Raw genomic sequence first — 12,361 nt, forward strand, 5'->3', positions numbered from 1 at the left:
GAAAGTAGAGGTATGAAAATGTGCAGAGCCTGCATCGATGATTCGATATGTTTGTGTTGTTACTTGCGAGCGGAGCACCAAGGCACATTCCTTGTATGTGCACATACTTGGCCAATAAACTTCATCCAAGGAAGATGCCACACCTGTCCCTTTACCTCCCCCCTCAACTCCATCCAAGGACCCAAACAGTCTTTCCAGGTGAGACAGAGGTTCACCTGCACCTCCTCCAACCTCATCTATTGCATCCGCTGCTCTAGATGTCAACTTCTTAACATCGGCGAAACCAAACGCAGGCTCGGCGATCGTTTCGTTCAACACCTGCGCTCAGTCCGTCTTAACCAACCTGATCTCCCGGTGGCTGAGCACTTCAACTCCCCCTCCCACTCCCAGTCTGACCTTTCTGTCATGGGCCTCCTCCAGTGCCATACTGAGGCCCACCGGAAATTGGAGGAACAGCACCTCATATTTCGCCTGGGCAGCTTGCAGCCCAGCGGTATGAACATCGACTTCTCCAACTTTAGATAGCTCCTCTGTCCCTCTCTTCCCCTCCCCCTTCCCAGATCTCCCTCTATCTTCCTGTCTCCACCTATATCCTTCCTTTGTCCCGCCCCCCTGACATCAGTCTGAAGAAGGGTCTCGACCCGAAACGTCACCCATTCCTTCTCTCCCGAGATGCTGCCTGACCTGCTGAGTTACCCCAGCATTTTGTGAATAAATGGCCAATAAACGTATTCATTCATTCATTCATTCATTCTCTTTGTGCCAGACCAAGCCCATCTACCTGGCCAAGCTGATCTTCCAGATGCCTCAGAACAGATCGACGAAGTTTATGGAGTCTGTCATCTTCTCGCTGTACAACTACGCGTCCAACGAGAGGGAGGGCTACCTGCTGCTGGGTTTGTTCACCACTGCACTCCGGGAGGAGATTAGGTATGTGATGGTACCAGGGACATTTCCCACCCCTCTCCTGCTTGTCCATGCCTTGCCAAAGCACAAAGAGCAGTGGTAGAGTTGCCGCCTTACAACGAATGCAGCGCCGGAGACCCGGGTTCCATCCCGACTACGGGTGCTGTCTGTGTGGAGTTTGCACGTTCTCCCCGTGACCTGCGTGGGTTTTATCCGAGATCTTCGGTTTCCTCCCACACTACCAAAGACGTGCAGGTTTGTAGGTTAATTGGCTTGGTAAATGTAAAAATTGTCCCTCGTGGGTGTAGGATAGTGTTAGTGTACGGGGATCGCTGGTCGGCGCGGACCCGGTGGGCCGAAAGGCCTGTTTCCACGCTGAATCTAAATTATACTAAACTAAAAACTCTAAACACAACCTGCTGTGTACAAACCGATAGACACAAAGTGCTGGAGTAACTCAGCGGGACAGGCAACATCTTTGGAGGGAAGGAACGGGCGACGTTTAAGGTCGTGATGCTTTAAACCAGCATCTGCAATTCCTTCATGCACGTTTCGTGTACAAACCCATGCTGACTGTCCCTAGTTAACCCACTCTCTTCCAGCATAAACCCCACGCTAAAGAATCACTGAGACGCATGGAGTCTTTTGCCCAGAGTAGGGGCATCGAGGACCAAAGGACACAGGTTCAAGGTGAAGGAGGAAAAGATTTAATAGGAATGTGAGGGGTAACCTTTTCACACAAAGGGTGGTGGGTGTATGGAACAAGCTGCCAGAGGAGGTAGTTGAGACTAGGACTATCCCAATGTTTAAGAAACAGTTAGACAGGTACATGGATAGGACAGGTTTGGAGGGATATGGATCGGCACGGTGGCGCAGCGGTAGAGTTGCTGCCTTACAGCGAATGCAGTGCCAGAGACTCGGGTTCGATCCTGACTACGGGCGCCGTCTGTAGTGAGTTTGTACGTTCTCCCCGTGACCTGCGTGGGTTTTCTCCGAGTTCTTCCGTTTCCTCCCACACTCCAAAGACGTGCAGGTATGTAGGTTAATTGACTGGGTAAATGTAAAAATTGTCCCTAGTGTGTGTAGGATAGTGTTAGTGTGCGGGGATCGCTGGGCGGCGCGGACTCGGTGGGCCAAAGGGCCTGTTTCCGCGCTGTATGTAAATAGGAAATAGGACCAAACGCAGGCAAGTGGGACTAGTGTAGCTGGGACATGTTAGCCGGTGTGGGCAAGTTGGGCTGAAGGGCCTGTTTCCACACTGTATTACTCTGTGACTCTGAGCCTCTTCATTAACTTCCCTACCACTGATGTGGGGCTGGCTCACTGCCGGGAATTTCCTGGATTATCTCCACTTCCCTCCTTAAATAAAGGAACAACATTAGCAGTGCGCAGGAAGGAACTGCAGATGCTGGTCTAAAACGAAGATTGACCTGGAGTAACTCAGCGGGTCAGGCAGCATCTCTGGAGAGAAGGAATAGGTGACGTTTCAGGTCGAGACCCTTCTTCACTGTTGATCTGTGAGACCGATGGATGAAGAGCATGGGAAATACTGCCCACTGCTCCTAGCCTATGTGTATCCCCCAACTCTTGGTTAGTGCGGGTGTCAGGGGTTGTGGGGAGAAGGCAGGAGAATGGGGTTGAGAGGGAAAGATAGATCAGCCATGATTAAATGGCAGAGTAGACTTGATGGGCCGAATGGCCTAATTCTGCTCTGACAACTTATGAACCACTCTCACTAAACCAGATCATTGCTAGAAAAGCAAAATACTGCAGGTGCTGCAAAATCTGGAATAAAATAGGAAAATGCTCTAACTAGAAACATAGAAAATAGGTGCAGGAGTAGGCCATTCGGCCCTTCGAGCCTGTACGCACCGCCATTCAATATGATCATGGCTGATCATCCAACTCAGTATCCCGTACCTGCCATCTCTCCATACCCCCTGATCCCTTTAGCCACAAGGGCCACATCTAACTCCCTCTTAAATATAGCCAATGAACTGGCCTCAACTACCTTCTGTGGCAGAGAATTCCACAGATTCACCACTCTCTGTGTGAAAAAAAACGTTCTCATCTCGGTCCTAAAAGACTTCCCCCTTATCCTTAAGCTGTGACCCCTGGTTCTGGACTTCCCCAACATCGGGAACAATCTTCCTGCATCTAGCCTCTCCAACCCCTTAAGAATTTTATGTTTCTATAAGATCCACCCTCAGTCTTCTAAATTCCAGCGAGTACAAGCCGAGTCTATCCAGTCTTTCTTCATATGAAAGTCCTGCCATCCCAGGGATCAATCTGGTGAACCTTCTCTGTACTCCCTCTAAGGCAACTCAGCAAGTGGACCAGTATCTGCCTCACACCGTCTAACCTTTTGCATCGGGATATTGTTGCCTTGCCACCTGGAGGAGTTTACTGTGCAGAGCAGTTGCTATACTGTGCTTGGAGTCAGACAGCACGGGAACAGGCCCTTCAGCCCACCTTGTCCATGCCAACCAAGTGGACAATCTAAGCTAGTCCCATTTATATTTTATTTTAATTTTTATTAGCAAGGAAGAAAGGGAATTACAAATATAAAGGTTATGGGGATAGATCTGGGAGATGATGAGTATGGTTGTACATCCAACCCTAAACTCAAGTTTTAACTTTAGTTTTAAATTTTAGTTTTGTGTCAAACCCATTTACTTTTTTTAAAATTCAATAAATAGAGACCAAATTTTAAAAAATAGATCTGGTTTGTCAATTAAGTCCCATTTGTCTGCATTTGCCCATATCCTGCTATACCTGTCCTCTCCACATACACCAATCAGCCAAAACATAATGACCACTGACAGGCAAAGTGAATAACATTGACTATCTTGTTACAATGGGAACTGTCAAGGGGTGGGATATATTAGGCAGCAAGTGGGATCTATTAGGCAGCAAGCAGTTCTTGAAGTTGATGTGTTGGATGCAGGAGAAATGGGCAGGCGTAAAGACCTGAGCGACCTTGATAAGGGACAAATTGTTCTGGCCAGACGACTGGGTCAGAGCATCTGTGAAACGGCAAGGCTTGTGGGGTGCTCCCGGTCAGCAGTGGTGAGTACCGACCGACCGACAGTGGTCCGAGGAGGGACAAACCACACACCGGCGACAGGCAGGGTGTTGGGCGCCCAAGGCTCATCGATGCGCGAGGGCAACGAAGGCTATCCCGTCTGGTCCAAACCGACAGAAGGTCGACTGTGGCACAAATCACAGAAAATGTTAATGGTGGTCACGGGAGGAATGTGTCACAATACACAGTGCATCGCACCCTGCTGCGTATGGGGCTGCACACGGAGAACCAACAGCATATTAGGCAGGTGGGCATAATGCTTTGCCTCATCAGGTCATAATGCTTTGGCTGATTGGTGTATGTCCAAATGTTTAGTTTGGTTTAGTTTAGAGATATAGCATGGAAACAGGGCCATTGAGTCCAGCCTCTCCATGTAGCTAATACCCCCTAATCCAGGCATCATTCTGGTAAACCTTCTATGGAGTGGAAACAGGGCCCATCGAGTCTGTGCTGACCAAGTCAAGTCAAGTTTATTTGTCACATACATATACAAGATGTGCAGTGAAATGAAAGTGGCAATGCCTGTGGATTGTGCTAAAACTACAAAACACAATAGAAAAAAGAAATTTTAACACAAAAAATAAATTAATACAGTAAATTAAATGAGTCCCTGGAGTTATAAGAGTTAACAGTCCTGATGGCCTGTGGGAAGAAACTCCGTTTCATCCTCTACGTTTTCGCAGCGTGACAGCGGAGGCGTTTGCCTGACCGTAGCAGCTGGAACAGTCCGTTGCTGGGGTGGTAGGGGTCCCCCATAATGTTGCTGGCTCTGGATCTGCACCTCCTGATGTATAGGTCCTGCAGGGGGGCGAGTGTAGTTCCCACGATACGTTCAGCCGAACGCACTATTCTCTCCAGGGCCATCCTGTCCTGGGCAGAGCTGTTCCCAAACCAGACTGTGATGTTGTCGGACAGGATGCTCTCTACAGCCCCAGAGTAGAAGCACTGAAGGACCCTCAGAGACACTCTGAATTTCCTCAGCTGTCTAAGGTGGTAAAGGCGCTGCCTTGCCTTACCCACCAGTGCAGCAATGTGTGTTGTCCATGTCAGATCCTCTGTGATGTGGACTCCCAGGTATTTAAAGCTGCTCACCCAGCGATCACCCGCACACTAGTTCTATCCGACACACTAGGGACAAGTTACAGAGGCCAATTAATCTACAAACCTGCACGTCTGTGGGAGGAAGCTGGAGCACCTGGAGAAAACACACACGGTCACGGGGAGAGCGTTCAAACTCAGTACAGACAGCACCTGTAGTCAGGATGGAACCCGGGTCCCTGGCGCTGTGAGCAGCAACTCTACCGCTGCGTCACCGTGCCACTATGTCTTAAATTGTTCCATAGCTTAAAATGCATTGGGACATCCTGACCACAGTGTGAATAGCGCTGTAGGTATACAAGCCTCACTCTTGTCGGAAAAAGAACTGCAGATGCTGGTTTAAATCGAAGGTAGACACAAAATGCTGGAGTAACTCAGCGGGACGGGCAAAATCTCGGGAGAGAAGGAATGGGTGACGTTTCGGGTCGAGACCCTTCTTCAGACTGACGTCAGGGGAGGGGGGCGGGACAGGAAGACTAGTGGGAGAACTGGGAATGGGGAGGGGACAGAGAGGGGAAGTAGGGACTACCTGAGGTGGAAGAAGTCAGTGTTCATACCACTGGGGTGTGAGGTACCCAAGTGAATTATGAGGAGCTGTTCCTCCAATTTGCGCTGGGCCTCACTCTGACAATGGAGGAGGCCCAGGACAGAAAGGCCAGAATGGGAGGGGGAGTTGAAATGCTGAGCCACCGGGAGATCAGGTTGGTTGAGACGGACTGAGTGGAGGCGTTCAGCGAAACGATCGCCGAGCCTGCGCTTGGTCTCGCCGATGTAGAGAAGTTGACACCTGGAACAGCGGATACAACAGATGAGGTTGGAGGAGGTGCAGTTGAACCTCTGCCTCACCTGGAAAGACTGTTTGGGTCCTTGGATGGAGTTGAGGGGGGAGGTAAAGGGACAGGTGTTGCATCTCCCGCGGTTGCAGGGGAGAGTACGGGTGCTGTCTTTCCGAGTTTCTCGATCCGAAACGTCACCCATTCCTTCTCTCCCGAGATGCTGCCTGACCCGCTGAGTTACTCCAGCATTTTGTGTCTACCAAGTCTCTCTCTTGTTTATTTAGACCAGGGGATTTGAGTCAGGCAAGGGGGGGTGGCAGTAAAACGTTTCTCTCTCTGGTGCAACCCTTTCTCTTTCGCCCTGCAGGTCGAAGGTTGACCATGTCCACGAGATTGTGACGGGAAATCCCATGGTGACCAGACTGGTGGTGAGCTTTTACCGGAACATACGTGGGCAGAACGCCCTGCGGGAGATCCTGGGGCCGGTGGTCAAGGAGGTTCTGCAGGATAAGACCCTCAGCATCAAAACCGACCCTGTCGACATCTACAAGAGCTGGGTGAACCAGATGGAGAGTCAGACTGGGCAGAGAAGGTAGGGGTCATAGTGGACCGCCATTTTGAGCCCCTTTTAGTTTCAGTTCAGTTATAGACAATAGACAATAGGTGCAGGAGGAGGCCATTCGGCCCTTCGAGCCAGCACCGCTATTCAATGTGATCATGGCTGATCATTGTCAATCGGGGCGGCACGGTAGCGCAGCGGTAGAGTTGCTGCTTTACAGCGAATGCAGCGCCGGAGACTCGGGTTCGATCCTGACTACGGGTGCTGCACTGTAAGGAGTTTGTACGTTCTCCCCGTGACCTGCGTGGGTTTTCTCCGAGATCTTCGGTTTCCTCCCACACTCCAAAGACGTACAGGTATGTAGGTTAATTGGCTGGGTAAATGTAAAAGTTGTCCCTAGTGGGTGTAGGATAGTGTTAATGTACGGGGATCACTGGGCGGCACGGACTTGGAGGGCCGAAAAGGCCTGTTTCCGGCTGTATATATAATGATATGATATGATGATAATCAGTACCCCGTTCCTGCCTTCTCCCCATACCCTCTGACTCCGCTATCCTTAAGAGCTCTATCTAGCTCTCTCTTGAATGCATTCAGAGAATTGGCCCCCAATGCCTTCTGAGGCAGAGAATTCCACAGATTTATAACTCTGCACCAATGCAGGAGAAGGTGCTGCACCAATGCAGAAGAGGTTTGGTGTAGTGTGCTTTGTGTAGTGTGCTCTAATTTTGCACACTAATCTCTTGTGTGGGACCTTGTCAAAGGTTGGTTTTTTTAAAGTCCAGATACACCACATCTATTGCCTCTCCCTTATCCTCTCTCTTTGTTACATCCTCAAATAATTCAAAAGATTAGTCAAGCATGATTTTCCCCTCCAGAAATCCATGCTGACTTTGTCACTGTTTTCCAAATGTCTTCACTCATTTTATTTTGGGGAGGAGTCTCTACAGGACTGGAGTATTTGAGTTCAGTTTAGTGGACTGGACAAGCTAGATGCAGGAAAAACGTTCCCAATGTTGGGGGAGTCCGGAACCAGGGGCCACACAGTCTAAGAATTAAGGGGAGGCCATTTAAAACTGAGGTGCGAAGAAACGTTTTCAGCCAGAGAGTTGTGGATTTGTGGAATTCTCTGCCACAGAGGGCAGTGGAGGCCAACTCACTGGATGAATTTAAAAGAGAGTTAGATAGAGCTCTAGGGGCTAGTGGAATCAAGGGGTATGGGGAGAAGGCAGGCACGGGTTACTGATTGTGAATGATCAGCCATGATCACAAAGAATGGCGGTGCTGGCTTGAAGGACCAAATGGCCTCCTCATATCATATCATATCATATCATATATATACAGCCGGAAACAGGCCTTTTCGGCCCTCCAAGTCCGTGCCGCCCAGTGATCCCCACACATTAACACTATCCTATACCCACTAGGGACAATTTAAAAAAAATATTTACCCAGCCAATTAACCTACATACCTGTACGTCTCCTCCTGCACTTATTTTCTATGTTTCCATGTTTATGGTCACATGTACCAATAGACAGGAGTAGGCCATTCGGCCCTTCGAGCCAGCACCACCATTCAATGTGATCATGGCTGATCATTCTCAATCAGTACCCCGTTCCTGCCTTCTCCCCATACCCCCTGACTCCGCTATCCTTAAGAGCTCTATCTCGCTCTCTCTTGAATGCATTCAGAGAATCGGCCTCCACTGCCTTCTGAGGCAGAGAATTACACAGAGGTACAGTGACAAGCTTTGTTGTTGCGTGCTATCTAGTCAGCGGAAAGACAATACACGATTGCAATCGAGCCGTCCACAGTGTACAGATACAGGATAAAGGGAATAATGTGAATAACGTTTAGTGCAAGATAAAGTACGTTCAAAGTCTGATAGACAATAGACAATAGGTGCAGGAGGAATCCATTCGGCCGTTCGAGCCATTCAACGCGACTATGGCTGATCATTCCCAATCAGTACCCCGTTCCTGCCTTCTCCCCATACCCCCTGACTCCGCTATCCTTAAGAGCTCTATCTAGCTCTCTCTTGAATGCATTCAGAGAATTGGCCTCCACTGCCTTCTGAGGCAGAGAATTCCACAGATTCACAACTCTCTGACTGAAAAAGTTTTTCCTCATCTCAGTTCTAAATGGCCTACCCCTTATTCTTAAACTGTGGCCCCTGGTTCTGGACTCCCCCAACATTGGGAACATGTTTCCTCCCTCTAACGTGTCCAACCCCTTAATAATCTTATACAGTTCGATAAGATCCTCCTCTCATCCTTCCAGTGTATACAAGCCTAGTCGCTCCAGTCTTCCAATATATGATAGTCCCGCCATTCCGGGAATTAACCTATTAAACGTACATTGCATGCCCTCCACTGATAGTTCATAGATAGGTCATAGATAGTTCGAGGGTTTCCTATGAGGTAGATAGTGAGCACTGACTGCACTGTAGGGATCCAGTGGCAGACCCAAGACCCAAGGGGCAGCACAGTGTCGCAGCGGTAGAGTTGCTGCCTCACAGCGCCAGAGACCCGGGTTCGATCCCGACCACGGGCGCCGTCTGTACGGAGTTTGTACGTTCTCCCCGTGACCTGCGTGGGTTTTCTCCGAGATCTTCGGTTTCCTCCCGCACTCCAAAGACGTGCAGGTTTGTAGGTTAATTGGCTTGGTGTAAATGTTAAAAAAAATGTCCCCAGTGTGTGTAGGATAGCGTTAATGTGCGGGGATCGCTGTATCTCTAATCTGAAAACGAGACCAGCTGAAGTTTAGCTGAGGTGATTGTTTGCAGCTTGCCATCCTGCATTCCCCACTGATTCCGTGCGTGGACAGAGCGTTTGGTATGTGCAGCGCGCTCTGCAGAGAAGACGAGGGAAACGTAGAATGATGGCAAAATTACCAACATGAACTGTTGAAAACAAGATCTATTGATTATTATGTTAGCCGCTGCTGAGGGAGGCACTGAAGCGTTGTGATACTCCTGACCCTCGCTCCAGCTACTCGCTGCTATCAATTACAGCTCCTACAGAGACTCCACCTGACAGAAAATCACTACAGCTATTGCATCCATTGTGGAAGGTTTAATCTCTTGTCAGTGGCTGTATCCTCCCCCACTGTGTGGCTGCTCTGATCTGCTCGATCCCAGGGATGGTGGAGGTTTAGTTTATAGACAATAGACAATAGGTGCAGGAGGAGGCCATTCGGCCCTTCGAGCCAGCACCGCCATTCAATGTGATCATGGACAATAGACAATAGGCGCAGGAGGAGGCCATTCGGCCCTTCGAGCCTGTACGCACCGCCATTCAATGTGATCATGGCTGATTATTCTCAATCAGTACCCCGTTCCTGCCCTCTCCCCATACCCCCTGACTCCGCTATCCTTGACAGTTCTATCTAGCTCTCTCTTGAATGCATTCAGAGAATTGGCCTCCACTGCCTTCTGAGGCAGAGAATTCCACAGATTCACAACTCTGACTGAAAAAGTTTTTCCTCATCTCCGTTCTAAATGGCCTACCCTTTATTCTTAAACTGTGGCCCCTGGTTTTGGACTCCCCCAACATTGGGAACATGTTTCCTTCCTCTAACGTGTCCAACCCCTTAATAATATTATACATTTCGATAAGACCCCCTCTCATCCTTCTAAATTCCAGTGTCTACAAGCCTAGTCGCTCCAGTCTTTCAACATATGACAGTCCCGCCATTCCGGGAATTAACCTACGCTGCACGCCCTCAATAGCAAGAATATCCTTCCTCAAATTTGGAGACCAAAACTGCACACAGTACTCCAGGTGCGGTCTCACTAGGGCCCTGTACAACTGCAGAAGGACCTCTTTGTTCCTATACTCAACTCCTCTTGTTATGAAGGCCAACATTCCATTGGCTTTCTTCACTGCCTGCTGTACCTGCATGCTTCCTTTCAGTGACTGATGCACTGGGACACCCAGATCTCGTTGTACGTCCCCTGTTCCTAACTTGACACCATTCAGATAATACTGCCTTCCTATTCTTACCACCAAAGCGTGGATACAGGGTGGAACTAGGCCCTTCGGCCCACTGAGTCCGCACCGACCAGCGATCACCCCGCACACTAACGCTCTCCGACACACACTGGTAGTATAAGAAAATAACTGCAGATGCTGGTACAAATCGAAGGTATTTATTCACAAAATGCTGGAGTAACTCAGCAGGTCAGGCAGCATCTCGGGAGAGAAGGAATGGGTGACGTTTTGGGTCGAGACCTTTCTTCAGACTCAAGGGTCTCGACCCGAAACGTCACCCATTCCTTCTCTCCTGAGATGCTGCCTGACCTGCTGAGTTACTCCCGCATTTTGTGAATAAATACCTACACACACTGGGGACAGCTTACAATTTTACCAAGCCAATGAACCCACAAACCTGCACGTCTTTGGAGCGTGGGAGGAAAAAACGAAGATCTCGGGGAAAACCCACGCGGGTCACGGAGAGAGTGTACAGGCGGCACCCGTGGTCAGGATCGAATCCGGCGCTGTAAGGCAGCGACTCTACCGCCGTGCCGCCCAAAATGCGTGGGCGCAGGGGCAAGGTAGAGGATGGTGGAGGGGGGGCCCAATTAGTCCCCATGCCTTTTGATGTGAGCCAAATCCCTTTACGATTCCCGTCCTTCCGGTTGAGCTTGAGCTTGGGAATTGATTTAGGGGAAGAAAGTTTCAATTAGAAACGGAGGGGGAGAGGGGGGGAGCAGGATTGATGACCTGTCTGCTTTTAAATCGGCCTCACCTTATCAGCAAATGTAGTTCTTGCCTGTTACTCTGAACCCGGCATCCTGCTTCATTCACACCTCCTGATTGTGATGCAGTCGATTTTCCTTTTTAATTCCTCCAGGGACATCCTTCAGATCTGTGGTGATTTTTCAGGAGGAATAGACAATAGATAATAGGTACAGGAGGAGGCCATTCGGCCCTTCGAGCCAGCACCGCCATTCAAAGTGATCATGGCTGATCGTTGTCAATCAGTACCCCGTTCCTGCCTTCTCCCCATACCCCCTGACTCCGCTATCCTTAAGAGATCTATCTAGCTCTCTCTTGAATGCATTCAGAGAATTGGCCTCCACTGCCTTCTGAGGCAGAGAATTCCACAAATTTACAACTCTCTGACTGTAAAGGTTTTTCCTCATCTCAGTTCTAAATGGCCGACCCCTTATTCTTAAACTGTGTGGCCCCTGGTTCTGGACTCCCCCAACATTGGGAACATGTTTCCTGCCTCTAACGTGTCCAACCCCTTAATAATCTTATACATTTCGATAAGATCTCCTCTCATCCTTCTTCCTACACAACTACGAAACCCCCGTGCTTTTCTCATTTCTATCATCGCTAGCAGTTAACTCGGTGAATGCGATCTGTGCCGAGCGGTGCTGTTCACGTTCATCAGTGACAGGAGCAGAATTAGGCCATTCGGCCCATCAAGTCTACTCCACCATTTATCCTTCCCTCAACCCCATTCTCATGCCTTCTCCCCATAACCCCTGACACCCGCACTAATCAAGAATCCAGCTATCTCTGCCTTAAAAATACCCACTGACTTGTGGCCTCCACAGCCGTCTGTGGCAAAGAATCCCACAGATTCACCACCCTCTGACTAAAGAAATTCCTCCTCGTCTCCTTTCTAAAGGAACATCCTTTAATTCTGAGGCTGTGCCCTCTGGTCCTAGACTCTCCCACTGGTGGAAACATCCTCTCCACATCCTCTCTATCCATGCCGCTCACTGTTGTCGTGTTTTCTTTCCCTGCAGTCAATTGCCGTACGAGGTGACGCCGGACCAAGCCTTGACCCACCCGGAGGTCCAGCGGAGACTCGACATATCCATCCGCAACCTGAGGGCGGCCACCGACAGATTCCTCGACGCCATCGTTTCGTCCGTGGACAAGATACCGTAAGTGCTCAGTCGTCCTTCCTCCAAATGGCAGTCGTCT

General features: G+C 49.5%; 1 protein-coding gene across 1 annotated transcript in view; it reads left to right on the top strand.

The window, feature by feature from the left end:
• iqgap3 (IQ motif containing GTPase activating protein 3) overlaps nucleotides 1–12,361 on the top strand; it is a 135,431-nt gene that overhangs the window by 83,646 nt on the left and 39,424 nt on the right. Inside the window, exons 22-24 of the mRNA XM_078432052.1 lie at nucleotides 767–930; nucleotides 6,233–6,457; nucleotides 12,181–12,321. Coding sequence (XP_078288178.1) covers nucleotides 767–930; nucleotides 6,233–6,457; nucleotides 12,181–12,321 — 530 coding nt within the window. The remainder of the gene's footprint in view (nucleotides 1–766; nucleotides 931–6,232; nucleotides 6,458–12,180; nucleotides 12,322–12,361) is intronic.

Source organism: Rhinoraja longicauda, chromosome 44 (genome assembly GCF_053455715.1).
Source record: "Rhinoraja longicauda isolate Sanriku21f chromosome 44, sRhiLon1.1, whole genome shotgun sequence".
Lineage (NCBI taxonomy): Eukaryota > Metazoa > Chordata > Chondrichthyes > Rajiformes > Arhynchobatidae > Rhinoraja > Rhinoraja longicauda.